This window comes from Gracilinanus agilis, chromosome 2, assembly GCF_016433145.1.
Source record: "Gracilinanus agilis isolate LMUSP501 chromosome 2, AgileGrace, whole genome shotgun sequence".
NCBI lineage: Eukaryota > Metazoa > Chordata > Mammalia > Didelphimorphia > Didelphidae > Gracilinanus > Gracilinanus agilis.
The window spans coordinates 575,315,217-575,341,585 of NC_058131.1; the positions used below are offsets into that span (position 1 = coordinate 575,315,217).

The 26,369-nt window shown below is 33.8% G+C and overlaps 1 protein-coding gene across 1 annotated transcript in view; it reads left to right on the forward strand.

Annotated features, from left to right (window-relative positions):
* The window catches only part of HERC1 (HECT and RLD domain containing E3 ubiquitin protein ligase family member 1), a 196,236-nt gene that overhangs the window by 127,613 nt on the left and 42,254 nt on the right, over positions 1–26,369 (forward strand). The window contains exons 51-64 of the mRNA XM_044665362.1: positions 382–509; positions 2,371–2,498; positions 5,485–5,685; positions 7,238–7,368; positions 8,223–8,422; positions 8,992–9,106; positions 10,543–10,689; positions 11,022–11,123; positions 12,588–12,761; positions 14,795–15,088; positions 16,171–16,236; positions 17,193–17,318; positions 18,588–18,726; positions 19,577–19,758. Of these exons, the coding sequence (XP_044521297.1) occupies positions 382–509; positions 2,371–2,498; positions 5,485–5,685; positions 7,238–7,368; positions 8,223–8,422; positions 8,992–9,106; positions 10,543–10,689; positions 11,022–11,123; positions 12,588–12,761; positions 14,795–15,088; positions 16,171–16,236; positions 17,193–17,318; positions 18,588–18,726; positions 19,577–19,758 (2,133 nt within the window). The remainder of the gene's footprint in view (positions 1–381; positions 510–2,370; positions 2,499–5,484; positions 5,686–7,237; positions 7,369–8,222; positions 8,423–8,991; positions 9,107–10,542; positions 10,690–11,021; positions 11,124–12,587; positions 12,762–14,794; positions 15,089–16,170; positions 16,237–17,192; positions 17,319–18,587; positions 18,727–19,576; positions 19,759–26,369) is intronic.

Sequence of the window (26,369 nt, forward strand, 5' to 3'; positions counted from 1 at the left end):
ATTATAGAAAATGGAGATTGTCCCTACCCCTTTTAAAATTAAAAACAAAAGGGATAAAAATCCTTTCTTGTTCTGTCTTCTTTTTGGAATTCTAAAATCTTTTGTTTAGTATTTTAACATATTTAGTGAAGCTTATTAATTTTCAAACCAAGCTTTATACATTCCTCACAATGATAAAATATTCAATGTTTGAAAGTTGCAGTATGTTAACTCATACTCCGGATAACCACAAACATGATTTATAGCATATTTAGGAAGGAATTAGTCTATGCAAATTGCATTGCTGAAGTGGTAAGTTTTTCTTTCCTTTTACAATGCCATGGGAGATTGTTTTTCCTTATTTAAGATAACTTTGGACTTATCTTTTTTCAACTTCTCTAGGTAATGACATGTGTTTGGTGTAATAAAAAAGGACTTCTAGCAACCAGTGGCAATGATGGCACCATAAGAGTTTGGAATGTAACCAAGAAGCAGTATTCACTACAACAAACTTGTGTATTCAACAGATTGTGAGTTTTAACATAACAATTCATCTTTAGACTACTCATGGATAAACTAAAAATCCAGTTATCCCAAATACATATTACTTTGCCCTTTTAAAAATTAAATAAAAGAGAAAACAAAATACACTAAAAATGTTGGGTTTTCATATGTATTCAGAAAAAATATGCTTAATCTTCCTCAAGTGAGAATACTAATATTTGTGAGTTCAAATCTGTCCTCAGACACTAGCTGTATGACCCTGGGCAAGTCACTTAATTTATGTTGGCCTCAGTTCCTCATCTGTAAAATGAGCTGGAGACGAAAATGGCAAACTAGTCTTGTATCTTTGCCAAGAAAACCCCAAATAAGGTCACAAAGAGTTGGACCAAACTAAAATGACTGAACAACAATCTCCAATACTATTAAAGTATTCTAGAATATATACAGTTTTTAAAAGGTTGAATTTGAATTTATTTGTGTTTAAGCTACAGCTTTTCATGCTGGCAAAATGTTTCACTATTTAATGCATTATACTTAAAGTTTATTTTTGGTTCATGGTTCTTCATAGATATAAAAATAACAGTTTTAGGGGGCAGCTCAGTGGAATGAGAGTCAGGCCTAGAGACGGGAGGTCCTAGGTTCAAATATGGCCTCAGACACTTCTCAGCTGTGTGACCTTGGGCAAGTCACTTGACCCTCATTGCCTACCCTTACCACTCTTCTGCCGTGGAGCCAATACACAGTATTGACTCCAAGACGGAAGGTAAGGGTTTTTAAAAAAAAAAATAGCAGTTTTAATTAATTCTATTTTTGCTTTAGTTTCTATATGTACATATACATATGTATACACAGTCATATATAGATTACATAATATGTATGTGTTTGTGTGTGTGTGTGTATATATATATATATGGGAGAGGAGTCCAGATTTGTGATTTTATTAGTAAAGGGAACTCTTAGTAAAGAAACTTCCTCTGTCAGTCAGATGCTGATAGCACTGGGAGTTTCAGATGAGTTTGATCCCTGTGGCCTAGGGCATGAAAAGATAAGGAATTTGTTCCAGATACTATAATCATTAAGTGTTAGAGATGGAATTTGAGCCAGTCTTTCCCACTCCAGGGATGGATCCTAATCCACTGTACTATACTTTCTCATGTATTTAGTGATTCATAAAGCAGAATGTTTTCTAACAGTAGATGCAGGTTTTGACAGTCATGGGATCCTGACTTCCCTAGAGAATTAATAAATGGGAAATTGTGAGCTCCGAATCTCATATACAAAATCTTTGAAATGATCAGTCCACCATTGGTTGGTGAATTGTTTTCTTTATAAAAATTGGATATTGAATAAGTATAGTTTAGACCTGTAATTCCATCAGTGTAAGTACCTGTATGGTAATTGCCTTCACAGATGGAGATTAGAAACTCATACTTAATTTAGCATTCAAAAGGGTTACATGTGTTTTATCCAGTCAGCCAACTAGTAATATCAGAGGCAAAACTTGAACTCTGACTCCAGCTAGAATATTATCCACTAAGTCTATTTTCTTATTTTTTTGTGTCTTCTTATACTTTGACATAAGCAAAATACTATGAAAGCCCCTTCTCAGAATGTTTTTAAATGTATAAAATAAAAAAAACATAGGATTGGATTGCTGAATGGTAATATCACTACATTTTTAGACATATATATTTCTTAAGTGTTAGACATGACAGTGTAAAAATCAGATAAAATTGCTGTACTTACAACTTATGTCCTCATGATTAAATAGATATAAACATATGAGCACATCATTTTATTTGAGAGGTTTAATATGGCTTTTCATAAGAATGGGGTTAAAGAATAGATAGCTTCATAGACTTGTACATTTTGCCTCTTGTGTTCTAGGGAATGTGAATCAGATGAAAGCCTAGGATCACCTAGCGATCCAAGTTTCTCACCAGTCTCTTGGAGTATCAGTGGCAAATATCTAGCTGGGGCTTTAGAGAAGATGGTGAATATCTGGCAAGTTAATGGTAAGATCAGTACAGAATTTTTCTTTGACACAGATGTTTTTTTCTGTACTATTATAATTCTTTACATCCTAATAGACTATGAAAGTCAATTTGTGCAGATTCTAAATTTCTCTTTATTTTGTTAATCCAAACATTGATGCTTTAAAAAACAAAAACCTTAGATCTTTTAGGTAAAAGCTGTTGAACAGCCTGGGTACATGGTACATTCAGGTCCCTAAAAAGAAAATAAACCATTTCACAGAATTGCCAGTCTAATAGTTCTCAAGCTTAGAATTCTGTTTGTTTCCAAGTTGAAATTTGGAGTTATGGAAGAATAAAGAGAATCTGTTTGCAGTTGCCACACATAATAGGCACTTAATAAGTAATTGTTAAATTGAACCTACCTCACTATACATGTGTAGATTATAAGGTCAGTTTTGCATGTTTGTGACAGGTGACCCCTTCTCTGTAAAGCCTTTCTTGATTCCTCCAAGTTAGTATGTGGTCTCCCTTCTCAAATTTCTTTACATTGTATTTATTTGTGTACCAGTTTTATCTTACCATTCCCCTCAGTAGAATATAAATCCCCTGAGGGCAAGGATTGTTTTATTTTTACTTTTGTATTGCTAGCACATAGCCCAGTGTGTCTTGGTCATATTTGGCACTTAATAAATATATATTGGTTTGCATTGAATTTTTCATTTTTAGTATAGAAAACTTGATGTTTTGTGTTATATTTATTGAATCCACCAGAGTTCTTCCTTGCTGCCTTATTGTGGCATCACAATGAACTTTAAATCCAGAAGGCTTTGCTAACAGGGAGCACATCTCTAGTGGTTTCTACCAAACTCAGAAGTCATTAAGTAGAGATTCAATAGCTGTCTCAGAATTGACCTAGCCAAATTTGCAAACATTTATTTACCATCAGAAAGATGGCCACTAGGTGATAAATTACTTCATCACAACTTATGAAATTATTTATAAGGCATAGCAAGAATTGATTAGTATTAGTGGAGGAAGTACCCATACCAGTTAAATCACAGATTTATTAAGTATTAAAGCATATTTACATGCAGATATGTATGTATTTGTATACATATTTACAGATATACTACATTTTCTCTTAACTGTTCTCTTTGATAGTATCATTTTCATCATGTTAGTATTTTGTATGGAATTTCAAAGTTAGTAGGGAACCTAGTGACAATCTAGTCCAACTCATACCTGATTAAGAATTATCTCTATAACATCTAAAGAAGTCCAGTGAACCTTGGGCACTTATCTCCATTCTTTGTTTGGATTACCACAGTCATTAGGAAAATTTCCTTTGTACTTTAAACTTAAATTGATTTCTTTGTAACTTCCAGCTTTTGCTTCCAGTTCTACTCCCTGGGATTGAAAAGAACCAAAATAATCTTTTTTTCCACCTGATAGCCTTATCTTCATGTGCAGCTTTTGGGTCCTGTCCTCCTAAAAATACTCTCTTCAAGTTGAATATAGCTAGTTCCTTCAAGCAGATTTCATATGACTTGAATTTAAGGTCTTTTCGCTTCTTGGTTTTTGACTTCTGGATGCTCTTCATCTTATTTATATGCTTCCCACAATATGACACTCAGACCTGAGCTCTTATGTGGTCTGATGTAAGGCAAAGTAGAAGACTGTCACCTTGCTGGATGGACTATCTCATTCGTGCAGCTTAAGATTACATTAGTTTTCTTTGGGTGCCTTATTATACCATTGATCTATATTGAACCCGTAATTCTCTAAAATCTCAGTTCTTTTTCAAACAGATACTGCTGTCTAATTGTGTCCTTACACTCTACCATCTTGTACTTAAGATGTTTCTTTGAACTCAAAAAGTCTGCATTTATTTTACATTACAACTATAAACCCATAGTTTACATGTATTCCTACTGCAGTTTAGCTTTTAAATTTAGCCCAATAATATAATACCGTTTATTAGAAAGAATGTATTATTTTAAGATATTATATGGAACATTATTCAGCAAAATATAGTGGATATAATTTAAACTTTTCTTGAGTTATATTATGAACATCTATTGTACAGTTCTGTAATATAGTAATAATGCTTAAGTAAGAGAGGAAGATTTGTCACTCCATTAAAACTCCCAAACTGTATAGTTTTTGTCTTCCTTTACTCTCTGCTTATCAGTTCCCACTGATGATCTCCAGGATGCCTGACTCTAAAACAGTTCCCTCTGGTTCAGCTTTTCCTACCTACTTTCCTACTTGATGCTTTCACTTGGTTCCACTGGGGCTCAGATCCAGGACCTTCTTTGTGTACTGCACTTAGAACTTGGTCAGACATGGAAGATACCAGGATCATCCACTACACCCTGGGCCATCAACCAGTCATCCTGACTTTTGTCTTGCCACTGGACTTTGGTGACTGGTAGAAAGAGTGAGGCTGATGATTTTGTGCAACTCTACTTCATCTAAATTTAATTCATGCACAAGTCCAGACATGACCCTATGACATGGTTCTTCAAAGAAAAGGAAATGAAAGGATAAACAGCAACTTGGTACTTTGAATCTGCTGTGCTCTGGAAAGCCCTCATAGTTAATGTAGTAATATAGTAATATTACAACTTCTTTAGCTGCTTTCTCCATTATTAAACTTGATTCTCCTAGCATTTCCAGTCAGCAAAATAATTCCCAGTTTTAATGAAGATGAACTATTCATATAATAAGAATAAGAATAACAACTAGCATTTATGTGGTAATTTAAGGTTTACAGAGCATTCTAAATATATGATCTCCTTTGGTCCTCACATTAACACCATGATGTAGGTAAGTCCAGAATTCTATTCACTACACCATCTAGTTACCTGTAAAAAATGTTATGTAATATAAAAAGCATCATGATAAAATTCTATAAACTCTTAAGTACTTTCAGACTTCAGTGGATTATGAAATGGACAGCTTAACATTTAAAAACTATACAAGAACTAAGCAGGTAGTACTAGTTAATATTTCTGTCTCTTAGGAGGAAAAGCATTAGTTGATACTCAGCCACATTGGGTATCTGCTTTGGCTTGGCCAGAAGAAGGTCCAGCTACAACTTGGTCATCAGATTCTCCAGAGTCATTGTTAGTGGGACGGATGGATGGATCTCTTGGGCTAATTGAAGTTGTAGATGTGTCAACTATGCATCGCAAAGAGTTGGAGCATTGTTATCGAAAGGATGGTAAGAGATTACTTCTGTCTAACTATGGGAATTGAGGTAGTAGTTTAAACGTAAATATGAATAGTGTTATAATCTACCTTTACCTTTAAAACAACTTTTTCCTCTACTCGTGTCAGTGCTTCATTTGAATTGGTTACTACTTGAAAAGTTAATTTTACCCCTAGAAGGAGCAAGAGTAGTAATGTAACATAAATGTTACTGATATTTTGTCTGAATGATCTAGGAGTTGAAACAGGCTCCGAGACTCGCCTATCAGAAGGTTGAGCATAATCTAGAAAAGTAGTCAGAGATACAGTCATGGTTATTGGCTGCTTTGCCTTTAGAATTCAGTATTTAAAAACAAATAGGAATAATGGATTATATTTGTTTCATGCTTAATGCTTTACTAAGTACTTTTCTTCCCCCCCCAACAGCCTTTTGAGGTAGATTGTACAAGTATTTTTTTTTTAAGTTTTTTTTTTAACATACTAAGAAGCTAAAATTCAACTGGACTATGAATTGTTCATAGTCACACAGTATATAGTTGGTGCCTTAGATCCAAGTATCCCGACTCCTACTCCAAAGCTTTCAGATAATACTGACTCTTAAAGAGTACAGCTAATCATTCTCAGTACTTTATTTATAGAACTCCTTTTACCATCGGTTGGACACTGAGAAAAAGGGGTATTACAGGTTTATTTAAAGCTATCTGTTCTGAAATAGCTTTTATTCTATGATCAACTAATAGACATTCAATAACCAAACACATCAAGTAGAGCATTTTGGACAAATAGAAAACAGATAACATGTAATGGCATCTAAATATATCTGCATGTTTTGTTTTAAAAGATTTAGGTCAATTGTTGCCATCCTTTTCAAATAGGAAAACCTCTTTTTAATATAAGAAATATTTAGCTCTCCTACATGATAGTAATTACATTGAATGAGAAAATATGTAATGAATCAAAGCTACTACCTTATTCAATAGTACTTTTGAAATGTTAGTATTTAATCAGTAATGGCTACAGCTTCACCATTTAAAAATAGTAATACATATATATTTGTGATATTTAGTTTATAGAGGTTGTTTACTTATTGAATAAAACTGAATATTTCCTTGAAAGTTAAATAAAAATTAGAATGACAATGTTTGAGGCATATCATATGTGGATTTGTGGACGCTTTGGCACTAACTTCTGCATGGCCATTCTAGAAATTTAGTATATCTTGGTTCTCCCCTTTGGGATATAACAGGGATGAAAGAGCAGCATAAATTGAGGAGGAAAGCAGGGAAGGTACTAATGAATTCTCATTCAGTTTAATTACTAGTTCTAGCAAACATCCAAAATAGAATGAAAGTTCCAAATGAAGTTATTCTTATCATTCACAAATATTACTTAAAAGATACCAGGAATGGATATTAGGGTAGTTTAATTCTTATCTTTGATCTATATTTAGTCTAAATGCATTCAAGAAAATTTGGAGAAATTACTTATGTTATTCACTTCACTTAAAACATCACTTTCTATTAAATTGTGACTAACTAATCTAGTTTATTTGTTATATTCTTTAGTTTCTGTTACCTGCCTTGCCTGGTTCAGTGAAGATAGACCTTTTGCAGTGGGATATTTTGATGGCAAATTGTTGTTAGGAATGAAGGAACCACTTGAAAAAGGAGGAATTATTCTGGTCGATGCACATAAGGTACAGCTATTTTCTTCAGATCATCAGCTCTTTTTATTTTCACTGACCAAAATGATGATATCTTAAAACTTTGATGTGTGCATTTTTGCTTGGATAGACATTTTTAAACAGTATATATAGCTCTTCAAGGTCTTTAGCACTTAATTAAAATTTAATGATTTGGTAGAATCCATGCACACAGTTGACAATGCTTTTTGCAAGGTATTGATTTCACAGAATTAAGCAGAAAAAATATGTTATCTTCATTTATTTTTGTAAAGATTTTATTTTTACCTATTACATGTAATAACAAATTTCTACATAAGTTTTCCATAGTTATATGATCCAAATTATCTTCCTCTCTCTCTTCCCTCCCTACTCCTGGAGCTGGGAAGCAATTCAATCTGGATTGTACGTGTATTATCATGCAAAATATATTTCCATATTGTTCATTTTTGTAAGAGAATAATCACATGAAACCAAAACCCCAAATAAATGAAAAATCTCATGCTTTGAGATCTACATTCTGATTCTTAACAGTTCTTTCTCTGAAAGTAGACAGCATTCTTTATCATAAGCTCCTCAGAAGTGTCATGGATCATTGTATGGATGAGAGTCTGTCATGGTTGATCATTCTATAATATTGTTGTTACTGTGTACAATGTTCTGGTTCTGCTTATTTCATTCTGCATCCAATTCCTGTGGGTTGTTTGTCTTCATTTAATGACGAGATCTAATGATTGTGTGCTCTTTCTATATTGAATGCAGAAACTTGAGAAATATAAATCAGGATTCTTACATGCTTCCTTATAAAAGGCCCTGTGAAAAAAGAGATACCTTCTTAAATTTCATTTTTTGCTCTTTTCATTTTTAAGGACACTCTTGTTGGTATAAAATGGGATCCAACTGGCCATATTCTTATGACATGTGCCAAAGAAGAAAATGTGAAGCTCTGGGGGCCTATGGCAGGTTGCTGGAGATGTTTATACTCACTTTCACATTCATCTATCGTGAATGGCATTGCCTGGTGTAACCTACCAGGAAAAGGACCCAAGTTGCAATTATTGATCGCTACGTATGTTACCATTCTCTCACCTTTAACCTATATTCAATTAAACAATTTTTTCAATATCTAAGTGTAGTTGGAAAGGTAAATAGTAAGGTGCATAGTCCTTTGTAGAAAAGTAAAAAAGTACTGACTGAAATTATGGGACACATAATTACATACTTAGCATGAGATAATAGTGGAGATAGAGCCATCCTTGGAATTAGATTTGGATTCAAGTAATATCTCTAATGCATTTGACTGGGTAACCTTTAATGAGTCTCTTCACTTCTCAGTACTCCAGGCATCCCTTCAATATAATCTGTAGAATAGCTACTATTCTGCATTGATAGAAGTTCCCTTATGCCAATGAAATCACTGGACCAGACTCTCCTAATACTTCACCCCAAAAAACACACAGTAGTGTACACACACACTCACAAGTGTTGTATATATGTAGGAATAATATATTACTTATACCCTGTGAAAAACTTGAATAAAGTTTTTGTTGGTGTTACCTCATAAATATTGTGCTTGTTGAATATACACTTGTACATTGATATATATTCTGCTTTTGGGTGATCTATCTTTTCTTTTAGTGGTTGTCAGAATGGTTTAGTGTGTGTGTGGCGTGTTTCCCAAGATGCATTGAATATATTACAGTCTAGTGTAACTAGTTCTGAAGAATGGTGGGAACAAGAATCAAATGACAAGGTAAATATTCAGTGTGTATTAGGATTTATTGTAAAGGTTTTAAGATATTTGAACCTTATTAGATATATGCCAAAAATCAAAGATAATTTAAGGGATTTTAAATGTTTATTAGAACTTTTGCCCTTAGAACTATATTTATTTGCTTTAAAGTTGATTTATTTCATTTAAAAGTCATTCTAATTATATGTTTGTTTGTTTGTTTGTTTGTTTGTTTGTTTGTTTTTAAACCCTTACCTTCCGTCTTGGAGTCAATACTGTGTATTGACTCCAAGGCAGAAGAATGGTAAGGGTAGGCAATGGGGGTCAAGTGACTTGCCCAGGGTCACACAGCTAGGAAGTGTCTGAGGCCAGATTTGAACCTAGGACCTCCCATCTCTAGGCCTGGTTCTCAATCCACTGAGCTACCAGCTGCCCCCTGTTTTTTTTATTTTTAATGGAGTTATATACTATACTGTACCCTGTGATTTTTCAGTAAATATTTGTTGGTGATGATTGCTTCTGCCTGTACTGACAAAGTTGGCTTTTTATTGGATTGTATTACAGAATTTTATGGTATTATTTGAAGGATGCCAACAAAGCATCCACACACACATACCTGATGTCTGAAATTCTACTGTTAAAGATATAGTTCTTTAAATTGACCTCATCCTTTGATATAAGATATGTATTCTTCTAGAATGCATAACAAATTGATTCTCTAATATTTCTGTGTAAATTAATTCAAAACACTTTCCTCCCTGAACTCAGACAAGGAACAGTCTGATAGGGAAGGTCAACCACTCATAAAGAGAAAAAGATACACAAAAAAAGTGAAAAACAATTAAAGACAAATCTGACCTTCTTTACAGTTTTACTAATATCTAGTAATTTTAACATTAAGTTGAGTTGAAAATGAATAATAAGATCATAAAATATTGGCACTGAAAAAACCCTGAGTATTTATTTAATCCAATAATTTCATTTTTGCAAAAAAGTCAAAGCCAAAAAGTTATACGACCCAGTGCCAACTAGTGGCAGAGCCAGGGCCACTACTTACATATCCTGACTCTGAATGTAAGCCTTTATTTTAATAGTCTAAAGAACACTTATGACAACTTTCTTTAACCCGAATTTGTTTCATTTTTGTGCGCCTGTTGTCACACAGAAAAATGTAACAATATTTGAATATGGTAGAATATTGTATTAATTACTGGCAGTTCAAAGAAAATAAAACTGGATAAGCAATTTGTATTTTAAAAGACCTAAGTCTAATTTCAGTTACGAGAATGTTATACTTTAATGGTTACCCAATTTTATTAAAAAAAGAAAGTTTTGTTCATCTTTTTGTTTTCAATTCATTATTAATATACAAAACAGAAAATAATTATAATCATGAGCTTAGGACTTGTGAATGCTGTTTTTATTTCAAGATCTCTAACTGTGAAAATGAATTACAGGATAACTACAGAAAATCTACAGGTGCTACATGTGTTTATCAATTAAAAGGGCACATCACTCCTGTTCGGACAGTTGCCTTCAGTTCTGATGGTTTAGCATTAGTATCTGGTGGACTTGGTGGACTTATGAACATTTGGTCTTTAAGGGTAAGGATATAAACTTTACTAAAAAGTTTAATTTTTCATTTTTGTTTAAGTACCTATATTTAGATGAACCCAGGCTATCCCAAAATATCTTACTTGGTAATATGCTTTAATTTTGAAGATATAGGTTCTTTTCAGAATCTTCTGTCATTGATTATTACAGTAGGTCAGAAAGAGTTTGAAAACTAATTTGGGTGATATGTGTAAGTGAAAGGTACACAGTGGACAAAGATGCATATGTTTGAAGGATTAGTTGTTTAGAATGTAGTTTTAGAAATAAAAATAAGAATTCTAATTATCATTAAGAATTAAAATATAAATTTACTTCATTTTAGGATGGCTCAATATTGCAGACTGTTGTGATAGGATCTGGAGCTATTCAGACCACGGTGTGGATTCCTGATGTTGGAGTAGCTGCTTGCTCAAACAGATCAAAGGTAACTTTAGAGTTCTATAGAATCAAAGTCTATAGAAATGAAGGGACTCTCCTAGGTCATCAAAGGCCCCTTCAGTTTACATTTGAAGAAAACCTAAAAGAGGTTAAATTATTTGTTTAAAGTCACACAGCTAGCTAGCAATAGAGTCATAACTAGAAATGGAGTCTTTTTAACTCTCACTTCTTCATACTGCATACTACTACTATAATTGTTTTGAAGCTGCTTAAATTTTTATTGAGAAAATATTACACACAGAATTAACACACAGTACAGCCACTCCATGATATGTAACAAGTTATCAGAGAAAAATGGACAGCAGAAGTTAAAGCGGTATTTATATTTTTTTAAACTCTTACTTTCCATCTTAGAATCAATGCTGTGTATTGGTTCCAAACAGAAGAGCAGTAAAGGCTAGGCAGTGGGGTTAAGTGACTTACCTAGGGTCACACATATAAGAAGTGTCTGAAGTTAGATTTGAACCTAGGACTTCTCATCTCTAGCTTTGTCTCTCTATCCAGTAAGCCACCTAGCTGCTCCCATATGTACTTTTAGTTCTGATTGCTTCAAGAAGTAGGAAGAAATATAGCTTCCTTCTTGGTTCTGGTTGATATTACAGAATTTTGAAAGGTTTTAGATACTGTGTTTAGTGAACCCTAATGAATAGGCAAGTAGCTATTTTTAAAAGATTGAATTCATTGTAAATTCATTCTAAAATCCCGCTCCTTGGAAGGGAAACTATCACAAATCTGGACAGCACACTAAAAAGTAGATACATTACCTTGCTGACAAAGGTCCATATGGTCAAAGCTATAGTTTTTTAAGTAGCAGTGTATGGCTGTAAGAGTAGGACTGTAAGGATAGCTGAATACCACAGAATTGATTCTTTGGGATTGTGGTGCTGGAGAAGACTTGAGAATTCCTTGGACAACAAGGAGATCAATTCAGTTAATACTTAAGTTAATTCAAACTCCTTATTGGAAAGGCAAACACTGAAGCTAAAGCTTTAAATACTTTGGTCCACATAATGAGATGGCAGGACTTTTTGGAAAAGTTCCCAGTGTCAGGAATGGTTGATGGCAAAAGAAGGGTATGGGCAGAGGATAAGATGGATCAGTAATGTCTTGGAAGCAATGAACATGAGCTTGGACAGACTTCAGGAGTTAGTTGGGTCTGGTCTTCTGTGGTCCATGGGGTCATGAAGAATTGGACATGACTGAATGAACAATAGCAAAAAGAAGAAATACTTAGTTAATATGGCCTTATGCTTATCATTTCTTTGGTTAATTCTTTCCCTAAATATTTAACATAAGATTTTATAGCAGGTAAAAATGGAACAGAATGGACAATAAATATATGTATTTGTAAAGACTATATTTTACAGTTATTGAAAGTTTCTGAAATTATAGTAGTGAAGTAAACATTATTTTTCTCTTCTACATATTGTCTATATTGTGCTTTAACCAGGATGTTTTGGTTGTAAGTTGCACATCAGAATGGGTAGCTGCCAATCATGTTCTAGCAACATGTAGGACTGCATTGAAGCAACAGGGTGTTTTGGGATTAAACATGGCCCCCTGCATGAGAGCCTTCTTGGAACGGCTACCCATTATGCTTCAGGAACAGTATGCATATGAAAAGGTAAGAAACATCAGCTCAAATTTAAAACCCCAGAAGTACATCTAACATTTTTTGTATACATTTTTCCCCTCTCTCCATTCTCATAGCAACTATCCTGGTTTAAGCCTTTATTCCTTCTTCCTTTATACTATTTTAGTAGCCTCATTACACCAAGTGTTCCTGACTTTAGATGCTTCTCTCTTTAGTTCATCCTTCACATTACTTCCCTATTATAATTCTTACTAATTTACTGCTTTGATTATCTCTACTCAGAAATCTACAGAAGTTCCCCATTGCCCATCTGTCTGTCTGTCTGTATCTGTCTATACATACACATACATACATACATACATACATACATACATACATACATACATACATACATACATCTAGTTCTGGCCTTGGCATTCCTTTTACAATTTGCAAACAACTTATCTTCCCAGGTTTATCTTGCACAATTTATCTTCATATAAGTCAGCACAAGCATTTAGCCATACTGGCCTTTTGTCTGGCTTTTGGTCTTATCTATAGAGCATTCGCCATTTCCTTTGCTTATATCATTTCCAGGTCCTAGGACCATCCCAGCATCCCCACTTCTTTTATAGGCCAATTTCTATTTAAAGCCTTCCCCTATCATCTCTTTCTCCTCTTAGTCTATACTCCCTCCCCAAGCAAAGGTAAAAATACTTTTCCCCCACCTCACATGGCTCATAATTTTTTTCCTAGAGTTCTACTTTGCATTTTTCTCACACTTCCTTGTTTGTTTCAGTTATGTGTGTATATATCTTTTTCCCATTAGAAATTTTAGTGTTTGTTCATAATACCTAGCTTCTTTTTTTCACTTCTTTAGTATAAATTTCCAAGGCTTTATTTCCAACATTGGCCAAAACTGAGAACTTGCCCTTTAAAGAAAGGCAAAATATGCTGTGATTTGGTTAATGAAGTTGATATTATTTACTTCAATCAGTGTATATGCACCCTCGGGTCATTTAATTTAATTAATCATACAATTCAACAGAGAAGGAAAAATCCCCTACTCTAATAACCACAGAACACAATGTGAATCGCCCAAGTTCTCTGAAAAATATTATAAGGAATGAATCCTCAACTCAATATCCTGTCCAAATTATTAAAATAAGCTAATCATTCCTAAGATGTAGAAGTGATGATGGCGGGTCAGAGGTCCAAGAGTTAAAGACATGGGGAAATGAATTCAGGCAAATAGAACTTGCGATTGTGGTCATTGTTTTCTGAGGGCCAAGTCTCTATCTGGTCTCATCTCTGGTGACATTGCAGTCAGTCTATTCAAGTCTCTAGCAAGGTTCAGTGTAATTTCTTCTCAAATCTTAGGTCATTATCAATGTGGCCTACCTGATTTGACTTTGCTTGGTCTTAGTCTTGGTTTTCATTGTCACATTGGACAATTTTATTATGATTACAAGTAATGACCTGGCCTACTGTGCTTTTTTATAGATTTTATTTTTTCAATCAGCAAAAATCCACCTTCTCACTCTGTTTCCTCCCCCATTAAGAACAAAAGAAAAGTAAAAATTCCATTTCCCTCTTTTAAAGGGAACTCGATCCCTTGATTGGTCAATCAGCTTTTTGCTAATGTAATCAGTGGCTAAAATTATGACAGTAGAGAGTATATTAAATATATCCAGTAAAGGGTAAATTGATGATAAACAGATTTTTCATTCCTGATCTGTACAATTTGGTCAAGGTAAGTAGATGCTAGTTGTAATTATCTGATTATCAGAACTAAACAGTCTGACTCATTAGAGTAAGTTTTTAGAATGCGTATTTTTGGTTCATATTTAGAATGTTACCTATGAAGAGTGCTTCTTTGACAATATTGTGTCTTTATTCCCTAAAATTCTTCCGTATAGGAGATTTTGATAACATCTTGATAACAATATTGTGTCTTTGTTCCCTAGAATCTTCTGTATAGGAGATGTTTGATGTTCCAAAATTCACTTCAATAAGGTTTTAGGTGTTTTAATCATCTTTGTGTACCTTTCTCATCATATTTATTTCTTTAAATTTTCTTTCAGCCACATGTAGTTTGTGGGGATCAGCTCGTTCATAGTCCTTATATGCAATGTCTAGCTTCGCTTGCTGTTGGACTGCACCTAGATCAGCTTTTATGTAACCCACCAGTACCGCCTCATCACCAGAGCTGTCTTCCTGACCCTTCATCATGGAATCCAACTGAATGGGCATGGTTGGAATGCTTCTCAACCACCGTAAAAGCTGCTGAAGCACTGGCAAAGGGGGCACAATTTCCAGAATCCTTCACTGTTCCTGACCTAGAACCAGTTCCAGAAGATGAACTTGCATTCCTGATGGTAAATTACTTTAAAGTGATTTTTACTTTTATGTAAGTTGGGGAGACTTGTTGCAATATTTCTTAGCATCTTTTACCATGTGAGGTACAGGAAGCATGGTGCAAAATAAGAAACGCTTCACCTATAATGCTGAACTTGAGTTACTATGCTCAAATATGAATCTGGTTTTTGCTACTTAATACTTGTGTAACTTTGGGGAAGTCACTTAAATCTTTCAGGGCCTCAGTTTCCTTACCTATAAAATAATGAGATTAGACTAGATGACCAATAAGGTCCCTCCATCTTCTAGACTTATGATCCTATGATGCATTACCATTACTTGATAGTAAGTCCAGACCTCTAAATAGAAACAGACTTGTTATCACAGAAAATCTAAAAACCTTACAGTCAGATATTAACCTTGATAGAATATCAGACCAAAAGTTAATATGGATTAATTAAAATCAGTGGAATTTTCAGAAATTCACCATATCTTTCATTATAATTCAATAATGTTCTGATATTTTCCTATTTTCTTTTATCTTGAACTACTTTTTATTGTTTAATTGATGTACTTTTTATACCATTCTCCTTTGATTTGATTTAAACAAATTTAATCCATTTCTATTCACCTAGATAGCCTTTATAGTCATTCTTAAAGATAACTGTGAAGCTCATCATTAAATATGGCTGCAATAGTTTAATTTAGTAGCATTTTCTCTTGGCTACATTGAAGGCAGTTTGGCTTCAAAAAAATCCTCATAAAGAACATAAATTCCTTCCCAAATAGTGCTGCTTCATGTCAAAGTAGATACCCCAGTTATATAATGTATCTTCTCTATTTCTGTAAGCATATTTTGATGTTTTAAAAATAAGTATGAGAGAGAGAGCATATTGAGTCAGTAAATCCAGTACTTTGCACAGAGTAGGCATTCAACTATTGGTTGATAAGCAACACTGATAAAAATTTTGTTAGGGATAGTTCTCTTAGGTTCTTTTACCACCACAATCTTACCTTATTGGAAGGAGGATTTGAGCTTTCAGCTGATCATGAGTAAATATTGTTTATAATATTCACCCTAATATTTACAATGTCTTTTCAGGATAACAGTAAATGGATTAATGGTATGGATGAACAGATTATGTCTTGGGCAACATCAAGACCTGAGGTTGGTGAAGTGGCATTTGTTCATGTTTGAAATATATCCGAAATATTAATATTTTCCTATCATATGGCTTTATTAGTCATAGTGTATCCTTGATCTCACATGAATCTCCCAGTTTGATTTCCTGCCTAATTTTTTTCTACATCATCTTATTTTGCTTTGGAGGTGAACTAATTTTTATTAGAAGTTCTCCACCATTAACTACTTACATTTGTGCTTTTTAAAAAATATATCAGAATCCCATTACTCTCCCCACTTTTATTCTTCCCATATATCAATTAAAACATAAGCAGAATCTCAGGGACAAAATGACCACATCTCATAGTATATGTATCATTTCACACCTATCCCCAACTTCTTTATGGGCAGGAGGGTTATATGTTTCCTCCCCACTTCCTCAGGAGTAAGATTGGTCACTGAAATTAATTTGAGTTTGATCTCATTTTATTATAGTTGGTTTTGCTGCCTTCGTTCTACAGTAGTCCTTACAAGTATTCCTGAATGCCTTATATTGTTTGGTCTTGGGATTCAGTGATATTGGATCACATTCATATTGCTACCATTTATTTAACTATTCCAAAAATGGCTCTTAACTTTGTTTCTAACTTTTTGCTTCCCCAAAGAATGCTGCTATGAATGTTTTAGTTGGGATCTTAGTATTTTTATATAATCTTTGTTGGATATGTTTAGAGGTAGGATGACTGATTCAAAAGGTATGAACATTTTAATGGGGTTTTTCTTAGCATAATTTCACATTTTTTCCCAGAACATTTGAATCAGTCTCCATCTCTACCAGTAGTATATTAGTGTTTCTGTTTCTCCACAGTCCCACAGCATTGACAGATACCCCCTTAAAAATTTTTGCCAAATTAATGAGTATAAAATGAAACCTCAGAGTTGCTTTTATTTGCATTTGCCCCATTAGTGACTTTAAGATCATTATCTTTATGACTATATAGGATTGGCATCTAGGAGGCAAATGTGATGTCTATCTCTGGGGTGCTGGAAGGCATGGACAACTCGCTGAAGCCGGTAGAAATGTGATGATACCAGCTGCTGCTCCTTCATTCTCACAGGCTCAACAGGTAATGACATTCAGTGATGGTGAAGAAATTTTAAAGGACTGAAAATTCCAGTATTAGCACTGGCAATAACTTTGTATTAAAAGTGTGTATTTCATAATCTTATTTTCAGAAACCCCAAATAAAGTGATTATAAAGCATATTTTACAAATAAAAGTACTACTAAAAAGCTCCTTAGTTTAACTGAAAGGTGTAGAGTTTCTAGATTTCTAAGAGTGTCTTTTTCCCAAGTGAATTGTCATCATGATTCATTATTATTTCTTAGTATATATTTATATAAATATTATGTAGAAAAATAAAATGAATATTATGTAGAATAGTTACTATTTCATAGTTTGGATTTGTGTAGCCCCCTAAATAATGATTCCCTAATTCTCCATAGTCTAGCTCTATCCCACTTTGTTGCCCTATTTCACAGTATATCCCCCATTCATGTACTTGATATTCTAATTTGATTTGACCATTCTTTTTCTTTTCTCTTCAATCTATGTTTTAGTTTAGATTGTCCTCTTCTTCTGAAATAGCTAGTCACATATTTCTCCATCTTGAATCCTATTCTTTAGGTGCCATTTAGGTGCCATAAGCGTTATTGCCTAGTATTCACTTATCTCTTTCTCTCCCACTGCTTATAACACTTTAAACACTTTTTTATAAAACTTTCTAAAGTCTTTTACACCTATGCCAATTCTACCTTGCACGTCACAGTTATTTCTTTATGGTATGTATCTCTCTAGTAGAATTATAACTTTCTGTGGGGCATTAATTTTGATTTTTTTTCATCTTTATTTCCTGAATACCCCAGGTAGTATGGTGCTTTAGATGGAGGAAAGATGCTCAATAATATTTATTGAATTGAATTAAGTTGGGATTTCTGATTTAGCAGCTTTCCTTTTTCTTTGCTTCAAATGATTTGTAGGACCTATTTTACCTGAATGTTCTCCCAGTCTCTATTACTTACCTGCTCCTTGGTACTAATTTTTGGAACCAAGCCTCCTTCCTAGCAAAATTACCCAGGATCCCAAATAACTCAAGAAGAGTTAAGCTATTTTCACAGCTATCTTTATAAACTAACAGGATTGTAATGGTCAGGGAGAAATGGCTACTTTAACTCTGACTGAAGTAATTAGGTAGCCTTATATCAAATATGAGAGACTACTATTTAGCATTTTATAATTATAAAGCTTATATATTAACAGGAATGTAAAGTGTGTCTAAGTACATAAATATGTGTGTATAATAAATTTGTTTTTAATAATGTGTTTTTAATACCAGGTCATTTGTGGACAGAATTGCACCTTTGTTATCCAGGCCAATGGCACAGTATTGGCTTGTGGGGAAGGAAGTTACGGCAGATTGGGACAGGGAAATTCAGATGACCTTCATGTATTGACAGTTATTTCAGCATTACAAGGTTATAGTTTTTTCAATTGAAAATGTAGATTTTCTTAAAACTGATCAGGGACTAACACATAGATAGAATTAAACTCATGAAGATCTGTATATGTATTTATGTGTGTATTTATATGTATATTTGTTAGAAATTTTCACATAAATTTTAATGAATAACTAGATGTAAAATTCTTTCTTGCATGCGGCATATTCATGGATACAGCTTTAATTGCTCCATTTTAGTAGTATTGTTTCAAAGTTACTTATCATTAAGTAATGTCAATATCTATGAAGTTATATCATTATATTTGTAGAATGTAGTCAAATGTTTGGAAGGTGGTACATAAATTATAATTAGATTATTAATAGTACTATAATTTGCATGTATTTAATTTAAAAATAATATAGTTTTAACATAATATAAAGACATATAGTAAAAGATTTCAGAGGACCTCTGTGTCAGAGGTAGCTTTTACTGGAAGAAAAGATGTCAGTGAATAATCCCCTAAAATAATATTTAGTTTTTATCTTTAATGTTAGTGATGCCAGAATAAAGATTTTATAAAAAATAAAAGTATCTGAACCACAACCAAAAAATATATTTAAGAAATTCCCACAAAATTGGAAGTTGTCTTTCTCGAGCTTTATTTTTGAGGGATCTTTCCAACAATTAATTTCAATTTTGCTAGATAAATAGGGAAATTTTATGTTGAAAATAAATAAGCCATTATGGACGTTTTTATTGAGAGAATTTATCATTTGAATTTGTCACATATCAGGTAATGTTGTAGCTACACAGAGTTTAGAACTGCTAGAAATGATTAGATTCATTTTTATATAGCATTGTTGATTCTTTTTTTATTCATTTGTAGGCTTCGTGGTAACACAACTAGTAACTTCTTGTGGCTCTGATGGCCATTCCATGGCCTTAACTGAAAGTGGTGAGGTTTTCAGCTGGGGAGATGGAGACTATGGCAAGCTTGGACATGGAAACAGTGACCGGCAACGCCGACCCAGGCAAATAGAGGCTTTGCAAGGAGAGGAAGTGATTCAGGTTCTTTTCTTTTTTTTCTTTATTAATTTTTTTCCCCACTAACATTTTGATTTCCCATTTCTCTCCTTTCATTCTTGAGATATGGTAAGGAATTTGCTATTGGTTAAACATGTGCTGTCATACAAAACATTTCTATATTAATCATGTTGTGGAAGAAAATGATCTTTAAAAAACCCATAAAGAAAATAAAGTGTAGAATGGTAGGTTTTGATCTGCATTCAGATTCCATCAGTTCTTTCTCTGGAACCAGAGAATAGCATTTTTCATAATAAGCCCTTCGGGATTGTTTTGAATCATTGTATTGCACAGAGCAACTAAGTCCTTCTTAGTCATTCGTTGTACGTTATTGCTGTTTATAATGTTCTGGTTCTACTCTCTCCACTTTGTATCAGTTCATGTAGGTTTTTCAGGTTTCTCTGAAATCCTCCTTTCTTATAAACACTATAATATTCCATTACATTCATATACCACTTGTTCAGCCATTCCCAATTGATAAACAGTCCCCTTCATTTTCAATTCTTTGCTACCACAAAAAGAGCTGCTATAAATATTTTTGTACGAATAGATCCTTTCCTCTTTTTTTAAAAAATCTCTATGGGGGATACAGACCTAGTAGTAGTATTGCTGAATCAATAGGTATGCAGAGTTTTAAAGCCCTTTAAGCTTAGTTACAAATTGCTTTCCAGAATGGTTAGATCAGTTCACAACCCCACCAACAGTGCATTAATATCCTAAGTTTTCCACATTCCCCTTTCTTTTCTGTCATATTAGCTAATCTGGTATGTATGAGGGTGGTACCTCAGAGTCATTTTAATTTTCACTTCTGTAATCAGTGATTTGGAGCATTTTTTCATATGACTATAGATAGCTTTGATTTTTTTTTTCTTCCGAAAACTGCTTGAAATATCCTTTGAATTTGTGATTCAAGTTCTTTAGAGAATGTATCATTCAGTCTTGAAATTGACAGGCTACTTGCTGTACAGAAAATATAGTTGACATTATAAAAAGGCCAAAGTTAATTGAATTTAGGATGAAAGGCATCTGAGCATGACTCAGAAATTATATACCTCTATTTCCGGGCTAAGATGGCCACAGAGTAGTAGCAAGGGGCGTTTTCTCCTAACCATTGACTGACAAGGAGCAGAATCAGATAATCGAAGGGGCTCTACTGCAGGGGGCTGGCTTTTGAAGGTAGGCAGTGTTTGGCATTTCCACTGTAAGTGTTAAAATTAATGGTTTGGCTAAATAAATGAAAATTATAAATCTTTTATTTATAAAAGAGGTCAAAAGAGTGAAACACAAAAGAATAGAAAAGACATTAACCTATCCAACTAAATATTGTTCCAGTGCTTGACTCAGCCTGGATTTGTTAACCTTCAATCAGAATTAAACTATCTCCAGTGACTCCTGAGGCCTACTTTCTTCTTTGAGCTGACCTTCTTGAAGACTTCCTTCTTGGAGTGACTCTCTTCTTGGAGTTCACTCTCTACTAGCCTCCTTCACCAGATCCTTCATGGCTTTTATGGTGGTTTCCTGTCCCTGCCCCTTTTCGCGGGGCGGGGGGGCTGACACAGTTTCCAAATTGTCTGAGTTCTCACCTTTGGAATCACACCTTTCTGAGTGTGTGAACTCTTAAGTTTCTGGCTTGTTCTCACCTAGCATCAAGTAAGGTATGAGAACCAAGCATTCCCTTTCACACCACACAATAAGGGGATAAAACTACTCATACCAAAACACAAACTGATCACCCCTCCCCCACTACACCTACCACACTAGAATCAGAGCAAGTACACCAGAGGGAGAGCACAATCCCTAGGTTCTTGGGGGAGGCTGGCTAAGGACACTTACCACTGAGAACAGCAAGACTCAGGACCCCAGAAGGCTGAGAAAAGCAGAGCTTGGATGCAGAGATAGAGCAGAGAGGGGCTGCCCACAGCAGACACTGCAGAGACTCAAAAAAAATAGCCTTAGGGCAAAACCGCTGAAGCTCATACACAGATAGCAGCCTACCCTCCTCACGCAGACTTCTAGCTGAGAAGGCAAGAGAAAACTAACCTAGCAATGGCCAGCAATGCCTAATCTACAAACACCGAGAGAGAGAGAGAGAGAGAGAGAGAGAGAAAGAGAAAGAGAAAGAGAAAGAGAAAGAAAAGAAAAGAAAAGAAAAGAAAAGAAAAGAAAAGAAAAGAAAAGAAACAACANAAAGAAAAGAAAAGAAAAGAAAAGAAAAGAAAAGAAAAGAAAAGAAACAACATTTGTCTCTGGATAATATTTACTTAGAGAAATAACAAACTACAGAGGAGACAGCAGAGGAAGTCAAACAAGCAAACACATCCAGACTTTCCCCAAAAAAATGGAAATTGGTCATAAGCTCTCTAAGAAATCAGGCTGGAATTTGAGAACCAAGTTTAAAAAAATAGGCAAAACTTGGTAAGAAAAGTGGGAAATAGTTCAAAAAGAAAAAAACATCTTGAAATTGAGGTCCAGAAATCAAATGAAATGATAAGCAAATTGAAGACCAGAAATTACCTGCTGGAAGCCATGAAAATCAGGATAGACCAAACCAAAAAGGAAAATCAAAAGATTAAAACTGAAAACAAGTCTTTAAAGACTAGAATTGGGCAAGTAGAAGCTAATGATCTCACAAGACAGCAAGAATTAATAAAGCAAAGTCAAAAGACTGACAAAATAGAAGGAAACATGAATTATCTCACTGAGAAAATTAACTGACCAAGAAAACAGATCTAGAAGAGACAATTTGAGACTCCTTGATCTGAAAACCCAGAGATAAACAGGAATCTAGACATCATACTACAAGAAATTATTTAAGGAAACTGTCCTGATGTTCTTGAACAAAAGGGCAAAATAGACATTGAAAGACCCCATAGATCACCCACTACATTAAATCCTCAAAAGACAACCCCCAGGAATGTAGTTGCCAAACTCAAGAGTTTCCAAGTTGAGTAGAAAATATTACAAGGAGCCAGAAAGACAGTTCAGATATCAAGGAACACCGATTAGGATTACACAGGATTTGGTAGCCTCCACATTAAAGGACCTCAAGGCTTGGAATATGATATTCAGAAAGGCAAGAGAATTGAGTCTACAACCAAGGTCACCTACCCATCAAAACTGACTATATACTTCCAGGGGAAAGTATGGGCATTTAACAAAATAGAAGATTGCCAAGTATTTATAAAGAAAAGACCAGAACTGAACGGAAAATTTGATGTCCAAATACAAAACTCAAGAGAAACATGAAAACATAAACAAGAAAGAAGGAGAAAACAAATTTTTTTTATGTTCCTGTATGGAAAAATAATATTTGTAATGCTCAAAAACTGTATTCACTGTCATAGTAGTTAGAAGAATTATCGATAGGTAGATGTTGGGGTACTAAGTGATATATATAAATTTACTGAAAGAAAGAAGGGGGCAGGACTAGGAGGAGAAATCAAAATGATGGGGAATACACAGGTGATAATTATAACTCTGAATGTGAATGATATGAACTTACCCATAAAACAGAAGCAAATAGCAGAGTGGATTAGAAACCAAAATCCTACCATATATTGTCTACAAGAAATATAACACATGAGGCAGGTAGACACACACACAGGAGAAAGGTAAAAGACTGGAGCAAAATCTATTGGGCATCAACTGAGAAAAAGAAGGCAGGAGTCACAATCATAATATCTGATAAAGCCAAAGTAAAAATAGATCTAGTTAAAAGAGATAGGGAAGGTAATTACATCCTGATAAAAGGCAGTATAGATAATGAGGAAATATCATTACTCAACATGTATGCACCAAATGGCATAGCATCCAGATTTCTAAAGGAGAAACTAGTGGAGCTCAAGGATGAAATAGAAAGTAAAAATATACTAGTGGGAGACCTGAACCTTCCTCTATCAGATTTAGATAAACCAAAAAATAAATAAGAGGTAATAGATGTGAATGAAATCTTAGAAAAATGAGAGTTCATAGATATGTGGAAAAAAATAAATAGGGACAAAAAGGAATATACCTTCTTTTCAGCAGCACATGGTACATTCACAAAGATTGACCATGTACTAGGGCATAAAAACATGGCAAACAAGTGTAAAAGAGCATAAAATAATAAATGAAACCTTTTCAGAACATAGTGCAATAAAAATAATAATTAGTAAAGGTACATGGATAGGCAATTCAAAAATTAATTGGAAATTAAATAATATGAGCCTCAAAATTGGTTAAAGAACAAATCATAGAAACAATTAATAATTTCATTGAAGAGAATGACAATGATGAGACTTTTTGCCAAAATCTATGGGATGCAGCCAAAGCAGTACTCGGGGGAAAATTTATATCCTTGAGTGCATATATTAACAAATTAGGGAGGGCAGAGGTTAATGAATTAGACATGCAAATTTAAAAAATTAGAAAGCGAACAAATTTAAAATCCCCAGATGAAAACTAAATTAGAAATCCTAAAAATTAAAGGAGAAATTAATAAAATTGAAATTAAAAGAATTCTTGAATTAATAAATAAGACTAGAAGCTGATACTTTGAAAAAACAAATTAAAATGGATAAAGTTAATCTAATAAAAAAAGAGAAAGAGGAAAACCAAATTAACAATATCAAAGATGAAAAGGGAGACCTCACCTCTAATGAAGAGTAAATTAATCATAAAAACTATTTTGCCAAATTATATGGCAGTCTAGGAGATAGGGTGAATATTTACAAAAATATAAATTGCCTAGACTAACAGAAGAAGAAATAGAATACTTAAATAATCCCATATCAGAAGAAATTGAACAAGCCATCAAAGAACTAACTCCCTAAGAAAAAATCCCCAGGACTAGACGGATTCACAAGTGAATTCTATCAAACATTCAAAGAACAACTAATCCCAATACTATTTGACATAATACAAACTATTTGACATAATAAGCAAAGAAGGAATTCTGCCAAATTACTTTTTTGACTCAAATATGGTACTGATTCCAAAACCAGGCAGGTCAAAAATAGAGAAAGAAAACTACAGACCAATCTCTTTAATGAACATAGATGCAAAGTTCTTAAATAGAATACTAGCAAAAAAGACTCCGGCAAGTAATCATGAGGGTTATTCATTATGATCATTATGGTGGAATTTATACCACCAGTGTAAGGATGGTTCAATATTAGGAAAACCATCCACATAATCCACATAATTCATAATCATGAGGGTTATTCATTATGATCATTATGGTGGAATTTATACCACTAATGTAAGGATGGTTCAATATTAGGAAAACCATCCACATAATTCACCTATAAACAAGCAAACCAACAAAAATCACATGATTATCTCAATAGATGCAGAAAAAGCCTTTGACAAAATACAACTCATTCCTGTTGAAAATACTAGAAAGTATAGGAATAGAAAGGCCTTTCCTAAAAATAATAAATAGTATATCCAACTATCAATAATATGGAATTAGGTCTTGATCAATGATGCATGTAAAACCCAGTGGAATTGTGCGTCAGCTAAGGGGGCGTTAGGGGAGTTTCGGGGAGAGGAAGAGAACATGAAACATGTAACCTAGTGGAAAATATTCAAAATAAAAAATTTTTTAAAATAGGCAATGAGGAGACCAAGCTATCACTCTTTGCAAATGATATAATGCTCTACTTAAAGAATCCTAGAGAATCAACTAAAAAGCTAGTGGAAATAATCAACAACTTTAGCAAAGTTGCAGGATATAAAATAAACCCACATAAATCATCAGCATTTCTATATATCTCCAACACATCTCAGCAGCAAGAGTTAGAAAGAGAAATTCCATTTAAAATCACCATAGCCACAATATAAAATACTTAGGAATCTTTCTGCCAAGACAAACACAGGAATTATATGAACACAACTACAAAACACTTTCCACACAATTGAAACTAGATCTAAACAATTGGAAAAGCATTAATTGCTCATGAGTAGAATGAACTAACATAATAAAAATGACCATTCTACCCAAATTAATATATTTAGTGCCATATCTGTCAAACTACCAAGAAACATTTTTACTGAATTAGAAAAAAACTATAACAAAGTTCATTTGGAAGAACAAAAGATCAAAAATATCAAGGGAAATAATGAAAAAAAATATGAAGGAAGGTAGCCTAGCAGTACCAGATCTTAAGCTGTACTATAAAGCAGTGGTCATCAAAAACAATATGGTACTGCTAAGAGACAGAAGGGAGGATCAGTGGAATAGTCTTGGGGTAAGTGACGTCAGCAAGACAGTCTATGATAAACCCAAAGATGTCAGTTTTGGGGACAAAAATCCACTATCTGACAAAAACTGCTGGGAAAATTGGAAAACAATATAGGAGAGATTAGGTTTAGATCAACATCTCACACCCTACACCAAGATAAACTAAGAATGGGTAAATGACTTGAATATAAAGAAGGAAACTATAAGTAAATTAGGTGAACACAGATCTTTGGGAAAGGAAAGATTTTAAGACCAAGCAAGAGTTAGAAAAAAATTACAAAATGTAAAATAAATAATTTTGATTACATTAAATTAAAAAGTCTTTGTACAAACAAAATCAATGCAACCAGAATTAGAAGGGAAGCAACAAATT